This window comes from Leptonychotes weddellii, chromosome 11 (assembly GCF_054177405.1).
Source record: "Leptonychotes weddellii isolate Sample4059 chromosome 11, ASM5417740v2, whole genome shotgun sequence".
NCBI classification, from domain to species: domain Eukaryota; kingdom Metazoa; phylum Chordata; class Mammalia; order Carnivora; family Phocidae; genus Leptonychotes; species Leptonychotes weddellii.
The window spans coordinates 23,245,201-23,257,358 of record NC_138379.1 but is presented as its reverse complement, the minus strand read 5'-3'; the positions used below and the strand labels follow the sequence as shown (position 1 = coordinate 23,257,358).

The 12,158-nt window shown below is 34.0% G+C and overlaps 1 protein-coding gene across 1 annotated transcript in view; it reads right to left on the bottom strand.

Annotated features, from left to right (window-relative positions):
* CSTF3 (cleavage stimulation factor subunit 3) overlaps positions 1-12,158 on the bottom strand; it is a 70,038-nt gene that overhangs the window by 48,501 nt on the left and 9,379 nt on the right. Inside the window, exons 2-3 of the mRNA XM_006740105.3 lie at positions 6,024-6,125; positions 5,806-5,901 (exon numbers count right to left, since the gene is read on the bottom strand). Coding sequence (XP_006740168.1) covers positions 5,806-5,901; positions 6,024-6,125 — 198 coding nt within the window. The remainder of the gene's footprint in view (positions 1-5,805; positions 5,902-6,023; positions 6,126-12,158) is intronic.

Genomic DNA, 12,158 nt, shown 5'->3' with positions numbered 1-12,158 from the left:
TAAAATTCAACATGAAAAAGTTACAGAAAGTCACCATTAACAAAGCTTTTCCTTTATCACTATGTGAGGTGATGGATGATGACTAAATACTGTGGGTATCATTTTACAATATATGTATGTATTGAATCTTTACGTTGCACACCTTAAACTTATGCAGTGTTATATGTCAATTATATCTCCACACAACTGAAAGAGAAAAAAGACTATTTCCCATATAGAAATATGTAAAGACTTACAATAATGTTACCTGTATATGCTACAACTAAAATTTTGTATCAAAAGAAAAGGTCATAATTGAACAGGTTCTATCACATAAATAAAAGTATTAGAAAGCTTATAAAAAGCTTTGGGACTATTTTATTGGCCTTATTACATTTCAAAGTATTATTTCAAAACTACATTTCAACCCTGTCTTTGACATTATATTTTTGTTTTTAGAACTATCACTTAACATCACCAAATTGAAAATTTTTCCTTGTGGGGGTGATGGGGGTCAGGTGGGTCTGTCTCCTAGCATACAAAATGATAAAACTTACCCCAGGTTATGCTTCCCTGAGCCTTAGAAAAGCCGTTTAGTTTCTCAACAAGTTGTATTCAAAGCAAATATTCACAATTTTGTTGAAATTGCTGTGGATTCTGAATATGTGGGGGAAAAAATTTATACAGACTTCAATTTATGCCATTATATTAACCAACTGTTTTCTGTTCCAAAGTTGCTAAGAGCACAACTGTTTAATAAAAATTAAAGTTTAAAAAGTAAAATTATTTACAAGCAGATAAATGCATTCTTGTCCACATTTCGAAATACAGCTTTTTAATAAACATCACCAGTGTATTTTAGACATCTTCATTTCTTGGAAGTGCCTTGAACCAGACTCATTCAAAAAGGAACAGCTGTTTCCAAGTTGAAAGCACACACTAAACAAAAAGAACGAATCCATTACAAAATATTTGAGCCTTTAAGAGGTCTTTTTGCTTGTTTTTTAAGAGAAAGTCAATTAATTGCCACCTGGTTCCCTTATGCTCAAGTTAGAACTAAAAATGCAGAGCACCCTCAAAAGGCTTTTCTGTTAGGATTAGTTGTATTTCCAATTATGGAGGTTCTACTCCACAATATTAGGAAGGGCTTATGTGTTTTGTGTTTATTCATGGATGCCATGCTGCAGCATAATTTTAATTAAAACCTCTTGGAAGAGGGGAAGTGGGTTGTATACCAAAATAGTCCCCTACGATCTTGTTGATTATGATGCCCCACAATTAAAAAAAAACAAAAAAACACTATTAGGTATTATATATTAAGTATTGTTATTCCATAAATGCCCAAGAAATTTAGGCTACAGCATTACCCACAGGGAAACTACCAACTGTATGACCAAACAGCCCTTTTTGTTCCATAACAAATTTTAGAATATGTGTATTTTTTATTAAAATCTGGTTAGAGATGTCTTTTCCACATTTTCAGAATATACCATAAATCTTATTACACACAGTAAAGTAGAATATAAAGAAGCTGGGTTAAAAATTCGAGTCTTTTGCAGAGGAAAAAAGATGAGCTTGCTTTTTCAATATTTATCAGTGACTGCAAAGATAATAATTTTGCTTTATAAAGTGGAGAAACAGAAACATACAAGCAATTAGGTTGATTAGTACAAGGTTTTGCTTGAAAATAAATCACTACATTTCACATAAAATACTAAATTATCTAGAAGACAAAGAATAGAAAATAAGATTTTTAAAAATGTTATCTAAATTAACTATGTCCTTTTGCAAAATAGTTTTATTATACATTGCCTGGGTAAAGAGAAAAGGCCTCAAGAGAAGAAAAACGTATAGATCAAGTTAGTATCAGTGACAAGACCTAAACATCTATGCTACAATAATGGAAGGGAATATGGACAGGATAAGATATTTCAATAAAACCTGAAATAAAAGTTTGCTACTTTTAATAGTAAACACACAAATCTTTGTTTTTAGAAAGAGTATGTAATTATTCAAAGCACTTTCGGATATAGGAGTACTCAGTTCTGTGTTTGCAAATCACTCCTGTTTTCTTTCATACCCCTACACTGCATTTATACATGCATTTAAGAAACTATAGGTTAAAGATCATGTTGTGTTTTAGAGTACAATCTGAATAATCACACAGACATGGACCAACATTTATTACAAACAGGAAAAGAGCAGATCTATAAGAAAAGAGTACAGATTTTTTAAAAAAGAGATTGCAAGCTGAAGTATAGAAATTATAATCTATATGATAATGCAATAATTTTATCTGCATTTAAAAAAATCACATTGCTCAGTATATACAAAGCATTATAACAGTAGTTTGAACTGCTACTTAGAGGAATTAAAACAGTATTGACAGTGGAGAAGTTTATTTCAATTTAGGTCACTCATGTTCCATCCTGAGTTCACTTCCATTTTCCAAGAAGAAAGGTATTTTTTAAGAGTCATTTTTACCAAGTAGAAAGGTTATTTTGAAAAATTGAGATGTATACTTTACAACCCATTTTATAAGGATTCATGTTTTTAAAATTTTTTAAATAAAAAGCAATCAATTCTCTACATACTTTTATTAAAGAATTACAGCTTTCACAGATGGCAAAATACATTGTTGCTATTACCAGTAGCATTACCTTCTTCATTTCTCCTTCAGCTATCAATAAAAATCATCATCCTTTCGTAGGAAAATTTCTTACGAATGTGGCCCAATTCAAAACAAATTACTTCTACCAGTAAGATATTGTAGCTTACGTGCTGTCACATTGATTACCTAGCTACATGAAAAGCTACAGAAACCACAAGGGGAAAAAAGAACTTAAAAAAGAATATGGCAAAACCATAAATGTTCTCAATTTTGTGATATTTAGTAACCCTTCTGACCACTCTAAAAAGTGGTTCTTTAAAAAGCACTGAGGCTCTGACTGGGTCACTTAACTCTTATGTTTCTATATAATTAACATATGCAACACAAAGTAATCTGGTCTAATTCTGAACTTATATAATTATAATAAATACACAGATGTTGGTCCTAAATGCCCTTTCATTAGAACCAGAGAATTTTATCTCCAACAATTTCTATGGTTTAGCAAAAAACTAAAAGTGGGTAATGAATTAAGGATGATAGTTTAATAAAGCTATCCTTTTAATTTTACCTAGCTGGTACTGCAGATGCCACTGATGAGAAAAGGATATACTGGCAAATATGAAAAATATCAGATTAGTGTCATTAACTTCTTTAATAAAAATTATTTATATTATACTCTCATTTGCAACTGATGTTGATGTTTCAAATTTAAAAGCAAAAAAACCCCAAAAACCACTTTTTGCTACTTTGTTCTGAAGTAGGATTTACAAATTTCTCTGGGGAAGCAAAATTATCTGTAATCAATGATGTATGTATTTTCATTTGAAAAGAACTAAATATATCTGGACTCACACGCACTGGTTTGGCTGACCATAAATAAATGAAACATATTTTTCCCGCCACGAAGTACTGAGTTACAACAAATGTATTAAAAAAACTTTATTTTCTTGAGAGTGCATACAAAATGTTATGTAAACACTGTTAGTATTATCTTTAATGTGAAGACATTTTTTTAATGTATTATAAATAGGTCATGTGTCTCCTCCAGAAACATTAAAGGCCACACTGGGTGATATGACCAAAGAAAACTTTAGCCTCTTACAGGCTAAACAAAGTACAAAATGTGAAAATAAAAAAATAAAGAGCAAATCAGGAAAGAGAAAAACACAGGTCAGGATATGCATTTCTGAATCAGCAATTTAACATTTTAATTCCTAAACCAAAAATGTCAGTTTTACAAAATACACATATAATCTTCACCATTTTTTCTCAAAAGATGTTTTATACATACATTCATATTTTTGTCTGTATGTGTGTGAAATAACTGCAAATATTACCAATTAAATAAATTGGGCAACTGCTAGCAGCTCTGAAATATTAAATGAAATGAGCTTGTTATTTAGACAATTTTCAGCCCCTTGAAATAACATCTGGTCTTAGGATTCTTTTTTAGAATGCAGTTGGAATTTATAGCTAGGAAATGGGAGAAACAGACTCACTGTGTTCATACTCACAGAATGGACTATCTAACTGCCAATTTCAGTTCAACTTATGCTATAATAAAATGCATGAATAAATACCTGAATATTTGAGAAATTTCTAAAACTAAAGAAGGTACTACTTCATTACACAAAACTATTATGTATCATTATGTTCATTTCTGATGAGTTTGCATATAAGCTAATGTGTTTGTGAAATCAAACTGGAATGCAGACCAAGTACAGGTGATCCAGGTTTCTCGCTTTAATGAGTATTACAAAGCAGCACTGGGTTCAGCATACTTCAGACAGGCCTACTCACTCACCTGGTGAATTCCACGCCAGTCTACTCTGATGATTAAATATATTAAGGAAAGAAATGGTCCCAAAGGATAAGTGATGAAACCTTAAGGATATGATCTTGGGCCAAAACCACAACCAAACTCCATGTAAGGTACAATCTCTCACACATACAAACACACATACCACATACACAACCACACACAAAAAATTTAACACACACACGCACAATGTTCCTGTTATTGTCCAGTAATTCCCTCCCACTCCCAAAGTAATATACTATAAACTATAGCACAAATACAGTAAGTACACTGTAGCCTCAATTTAAACTGGCTGTTGGTTGCATCCGTTATGAGAAACACATCACAGGTGGCACTGTGTTGTGAAGTCTGTTTAGTACTACTGATGACTAAAGCCCTCGGAATAGGTCCAAAACAGACCCATATATTATCAAATTTTAGTCATTATAGAAAATGTTATGATGAGGCTGCAGTGTATTTGATTATGTTGAGAATGGATATTACAAAATTAACATTCAAAATAAGAATACCTCATAGTATAAGTTATAAAAAGAAATGGATAGAATTTTCACTGTAATGTGCACACTATTCCCATCTCACCCCTTCCATCCCATTAAATTATAACCTGAAAGATGATTACTTGGTGCCACTGGTATCAATACATTAACGCTTTATTATCATCTTGACTGCTAATTCCAGTTGTCAAAAATGAACATTTACCTTCTAATCATAATCAAGAATGAGGCCCTTACTCTTTAAAATAAACATGCCTGACTTATAATTTCAAGATAGTTAGAAAGCAAGAAAAAGAAAAAAGTATCATTGGGTAAATTAGGATTACACAAATTTGAATCACATTAGCTTATTCCTGAATAATGTAAACTTTATCCTATTAAAAACCTTATCTTTAAATTATCGAAATGCTTACATTTATTGACAAACCATGCATTTTCACAAAATTAAAACCTGAAATAATTTTTCACCTAACATGTTTCATTTCACCACTCAATATACCCTATGAAACTAAGTTAACATTTCTGTATTTTCTTATAATACCATTCATATTAGTTTGTAAGTAGGAATAAACAGAAAATGAGTTCTAAATAAATGACACAGGAGGCAATAAATTGACACATGACAAGTAAATAAAAGGCTAAAGCACTCCAATACCATTGAAACTGTTTTAATGTTGTTGCAACTCCAAAATGCAACAATCATCAGCTTGTAAAGACCCAAATTTCAAAAATTCATTTTAATTACTCCTTCAAACCTATTTTACAAAATAAAGGCAAGAGACATTTAAATCCTCCTTGTCCTAGTTGTGCTATCTATGTTCCTAACTTGTTTTCTATCACTCTAGTGTATGCTGCAATTCCCATCAGATGCTATATAAGAAAAAATAAAATAAAATATTAACCTCTGCTTCAATGTATAGTTTCCAGAATCTGCCAGAACTGGGGAACTGGGCAACAAGGCGTTCATAAGTCTTCCGTGCTTTGTCTATAGGTTGATTCTAAAATTGAAAACCAATAAACAGCATTTACAATGTTAGGATTATGAAAATATTATTTACTGCAGAACCAAGTAGTGTGATTGGACCCATAGAGAAGGAAATGTAATCCTATATCACTAAACCTGTGCCTCTCGAATGAGAATGCTCCAAGCGTCAAGGTCATATGGATTCTCTTCTAATTTCTTTTCGGCTTTCTTCACCTTCTCTGGGACATACTCAGCTGCCTGGGGGAAAGAAAAATAAGGAACTGATGTTATTGTTTTAAAAGTTTCATACCTAATTTAATCCAAGCACAGTTATCGTCCCCAATACAAAGCATAAAAATGTCCTCTTACAAAAGAGGCCTGCGTTTTCTACAATCTATATATACTATGCTATCATAAGTCACCTGCATAAAAACAAAATTTAGTGATCACATACTTTTAAAAGCCATTATTAAATTTAAACAAACCCATCTTTTACATTAAATATAAAGCAGCCATTCTCAAACTCTGTGGTCTCAGGACCCCTTTTATATTCTTAAAAATTATTGAGTATGCCAAAGAACTTTTGTCTATGTGATTACTTCAATATTTACATTAGAAATTAAAACTGACAAAAATGTTAAATATTTACCCACGTACAATAAAAAATTATGTTAACATAATACTTTTATGCAAAATAAATTTAAAAATTCAGTGAGAATATCCTTATTTTATATATTTGCAAATCGGTTTAGGGTCTGATTTTTTTTTTTTTTTTAAGATTTTATTTATTTATTTGACAGGGAAAGACACAGCGAGAGAGGGAACACAAGCAGGGGGAGTGGGAGAGGGAGAAGCAGGCTTCCTGCGGAGCAGGGAGCCCGATGCAGGGCTCGATCCCAGGACCCTGGGATCATGCCTGAGCCGAAGGCAGACGCTTTTTTAAAAATGTAGCTGGATTTTCCTATCTGCTTCTGCATTCAATCTGCTGTGATAACACATCATTTAAAAATTCCACTGTACTCTCATGAGAGATTAAGAGTGAAAGGGCAGGGGCGCCTGGGTGGCTCAGATGGTTAAGCATCTGCCTTCGGCTCAGGTCATGATCCCAGGGTCCTGGGATCGAGCCCCGCATCGGGCTCCCTGCTCAGCAGGGGAGAGCCTGCTTCTCCCTCTCCCTCTGCCTCTTCCCCTACTCACGCTGTCTCTCTCTGTATCTCTGTCTCAAATGAATAAATAAAATCTTTAAAAAAAAAAAAAGTGAAAGGGCAAAAAAAAGTGTCTTAAATTTATTATGAAACTATGAACTCACAGATCCTGTCTTAGGAACCTCCAGGGTCCCTGGAACAATTCTGAGAAACACTGCTATAGAGCATTCATCCTGAGCCACAAAACAGAAAGCATGAAATAACATGGAAATTGTATTTTGATGTAAAGCTTTTAAAAATGATTCACAAATTGTATATACAGCATCACTAAAACTATTAAAAAGAAATTTGCATTAAGAGATTTATAAGATTGTACTAAAATGTTTAGTGGTCACCGTGGGTAATGGGTGGTAGTTTTATTTTTTTTTAAAGATTTTATTTATTTACTTGACAGAGAGAGATAGGGAGAGCAGCAACACAAGCAGGGGAGTGGGAGAGGGAGAAGCAGGCCTCCCGCCGAGCAGGGAGCCCGATGCGGGGCTCGATCCCAGAACCCTGGGATCATAACCTGAGCTGAAGGCAGATGCTTAACGACGGAGCCACCCAGGTGCCCCGGCGGTAGTTTTATTTTTATTATAAAAATATAATCTTAAAAAAGGTAATGCCTAAAATAGCCAGCACCTGAAGCAAAAATACAAGTATTACGTCTCAAATTGTTCAGAATTCCACTATGTGCCACAAAAAGTGATACTCAAGTAAGTCAGATAAATGTTAATTTATAGAAGTTCTCTTTTGTCTTTTTTGCAGGACTTCTTGAAATCTATAATATGGCAATACTCAACAGGCAATAGAGAGGGAAGCACTGCCCCTAACAGCTTTCTTTTTTTCAGTGGCAATTCACATCTCATAGAAAAATAATGTCAAAACTCCAGCTGGGAAAAAAATTTTAGTCATGGGTTTAGAGAAAAAAATATACCTGGAAGAAATACACTCTTCTTTGGAATAAATTATTGTCTACCACTGATAAGTGTACGTTTATTTAGAAAGAAAAACATGTTTTAAAAGACCTATGTAATTTTGTATGAAACATGTATTTTACTAATATGTAAGAGCTCTATAAGCTAGCTCAAGAAACTAAAACTGGACAAGTTTAATAAAGGAGGACTACTGGCCCAACCACATATTAAAACACAAATTAAAACACAGCAAAATGGTTTGGTAATGGTTCATGCATCACTGGTCCATGATAGTTGAGAAAGAGAATGATATATGGAAAATGAACAAATAAAGGTGTTATTTCAAATCAGAATAGTGGCTTATTCAATGTATGATGTTAGAATAACTGTATAATCATCTATTAGAATAATGGCAGTCAACTTTATCAAAATAAAGCTGAATTCCTATTTAACCCTTTCTACCAAAGTAAATTTCAGATAGATCAAAGATTTAAACACCAACAAAAAAGAACTAGAGGAAAACATACTGAAATGGACCTTTGCATAGAAAAGGCTTTTCAGAAGCCTTTGAAAAGAGCACACTTAATTCCATTTAAATTGTGCATGAACAAGTAGTATAATCAAAGTCAAAAGACAAACCTAAAAATATCTAAATTTATTCATGTACAGTCAATAAAAGACCAGCAACTCACAAAGAAAATGGGCAATGTATTGCAACAGTTCATAGAAAAAGAAATACAAATGTAAACCATAAGACAGAGATCCAAAGTGTTTTATAATTAGCATTGCACTGGCAAGGGTATGTAAAAACAGACATTCTCACATTGTTGGCAGGGGGCAAGTAGTAATGTGATCAAAATTGAACATGAATGTCTGACCCTGAATTCCACTTCTGGCAACTTCTCCTATCGTACACATGCACAAAGATGTATACTGAAGAACAGTCAACTACTCGGCTGTTTGCTGTTGCATAAAACTAAAAATAATTAAAATAATCACATATAAAAGAACTAAATTAATGAAGGAATTTGTAGTCACTAAAAAGAACAGAGCAGTGCAGATCTATAGACAGCAAGATGGAACTATCTCCATAATACTGGGTGTAAAAAAAATTGGGAGGTGAGCTGGGGAGAGACAGAGACAGACTCGCAGAAACACTCACTTTATAATGTTATACTCTTCTACTGTTTGAATTTTCACTATTCACCTGAGAAATATTTGCTCAGTGCCTAGTATGTGCCACACATTGTTGAAGGGACACTTCGGGATACAACAAAATAAAGACTTCTCCATTCAGAGTTTACTTACTTCTTGAAAAAACAAACTTAAGAAAATATTTTAAAATAAAACTAGGAACTTAGTTTATAAGATACCAACTATGAAACGTTACTGAGAAAATAAGTGTGATACAGGAAATTTAAATCAGGAACTAAAAAACAGCTAAGCTATACTTGAATTGCTTTAGTTAATCAATGCTAACAACTAGTGTTTCAAAGCAGTCTAATGGGAGGTCTATTCACTCAAGATCCACCTGCTGAAAATTAACCTACCAAATTAGATAACGTACACCATAATCTGTAAAAGAACAGAGAAAACTCAAAAGATAGTGTCTAATATTCAACCAGCAAAAATCACAGCAAGAAGTATAAATGTCTCCTTGCTAAATAAGCCATTCCCTTTAGTGATTCTCAACCCTGGCAGCACATTAGAATCACCTGGGGGAAAAGGGATTTTAAAAAAGATGCTCAAGGGGCACCTGAGTGGCTCAGTCGTTAAGCACCTGCCTTCATCTCAGGTCATGATCCCAAGGTCCTGGGATCGAGCCCCGCATCGGGCTCCCTGCTTGGCAGGAAGCCTGCTTCTCCCTCTCCCGCTCCCCCTGCTGTGTTCCCTCTCTCACTGTGTCTCTCTCTGTCAAATAAATAAAATCTTTAAAAATAAATAAATAAATAAAATTTAAAAAAATAAAATTAAAAAAAATAGATGCTCAAGCCCCACTGTATAGATTAAATCAGAATCTCTGAGAACAAGCCTGAACCATCACCACTTTTATTTTTTTAAACTCCCCAGATGGTGCTAATGTGTAGCCTCAGGTGAAAACCATAGCTCTCCAAGGGTTTCCTAACCCTTTTTGGTGCCCCAGAACTTTCCAATAGTCTACTGAAGCCTATGGGCTCTTTCTAAGAATAATGTTCTTTTTTTTTTTTTTTAAGTAGGCTCTACATCCAATGTGGGGCTTGAACTCACAATCCCAAGATCAAGAGTCACATGCTCTACTGACTGGGCCAGCCAGGTACCCCTCTCAGAATAATGTTCTTAAATACACAAAATGAACTATGAAGAGACTTCAAAGTAAAGCAATTATATTGAAATATAATTATTGAAATATCTTTAAACAAAGTTTTACACAGTAATAGATAATGCATTAAATAACAGGATCTAGTAATGAGTCTAGTGATGAGGACAATATTTGGAATATTTATGTCCAGTTACAGTTGTTGCTAACACTACTAGTGTGGTTTCTTGCCTACATTCATAGTAGAAGGAAAGGTTCAATTTCAGTTAGAGATTAGTAAAAATAAAGACTTTTATTTTCCCCATCCAACTTCACAGAACCCCTAAAATTCTAACCAGACACCTGGAGGATGGGGTTACAATGGACTTAAGAACCCATGCAAAGGATGTTGGAGAGCAGATGTTAAAAAAATGCATTAATCACTCCTTGTTAAATAGTAATCCCATTTCATAAGAAATATAATTAAATTACATAAATCCAAAGTCCAGTTAGAATCTGAAAGAATCATGGCTCAGCTCTTTTCAGAATCCCTTATACTCCTCAATATTTTCCTCTTGTCAAAGATGTAATTAAATGTTCATAAAATAATCTACATAGATAATCCTCAATCAAGTGCATTAATAAACAAGGAAGCTAACCAAAATGGCCAAGAATATACTCTGGTAGTTATGGCCACATTTAATTCTTAACAAAAAGTCATTTATCATCATGAACCAGTTGGGTAGCCAACAGCATAACACTTTTGTTCTCTTGCCTGGGCACATTTTTATAGGGCAAAGGAAACTTGAACAGTTTTCTAGTATTCCACACAAGGGGACTGGACCTCCATAAGAAATGGAATTGTATTACTATTTCCTAAATCTGCTGGATCAGAGGAATAGGTCAGTTTAAGAAAATCTAGGACAAGTTTCCAGTGCTCATTTGAAATGGAATGAGGTTAGAACTCTGCTTAGTAGAGGGAAAGAACAGCTGTCGCTGTCCCATGGTTACACGTCCCCAAAACTTACTACAATTAAGATTCTTTTTTTTTTTTTAAGATTTTATTTATTTATTTGACAGAAAGAGAGAGACAGAGAGAGAGGGAACACAAGCAGGGGGAGTGGGAGAGGGAGAAGCAGGACTCCTGATGAGCAGGGAGCTCAATGCGGGGCTTGATCCCAGGACCTGGGATCATGACCTGAGCTGAAGACAGGTGCTTAAAGACTGAGGCACCCCTACAATAAGAAATTCTATCAAAAATCCAGCTTTTGCCTTTGGAATAAACTATAATCCCATTATCACTCTTTAGGGAATGTTAATGGGGAGCAGGATGGAACCCCAAATCAAATGAGCAGAACAAAAGCTGGACTAGTTCCCATGGCATGCATTACCAATGATATCAGTAGGACTTTGGGAATGTCTTTGACTTGCATGATTTTAAAAACCAGAAAAATAACACAACTGTATGGCGTATACAGAGATACACACCAACATACACTATCTCAAATGGGTACAAAACCAAGAAAAATTGTCAACTAGATAATGTACTTTTTTTTTTTTGGTAGGGACAAAATGTTACTCAGGAACTCTCTAGCATCTGTTCTATGAATTGTTTTTCTAGTAGTAGGGTATTGCTAACATGACAACTAATTTATTTTCTCTGTGAATAATAACAAGTGTACAACTGGCTAAAAGCGTGAAGGATGGTAAATGGTAAATCCATTACATGCTGACCTTTTTAAATGTTCTTTTTAATAATGGCTTTTTTTTTAGGCATAATCATATACAAGTCACTCATTTAAAGTATACAATTCCCAACAAAGTTTTTAAAAACATCTTATCACACGGGGCGCCTGGGTGGCTCAGTCTTTAAGCATCTGCCTTTGGCTCAGGTCATGATCCCAGGGTCCTGGGA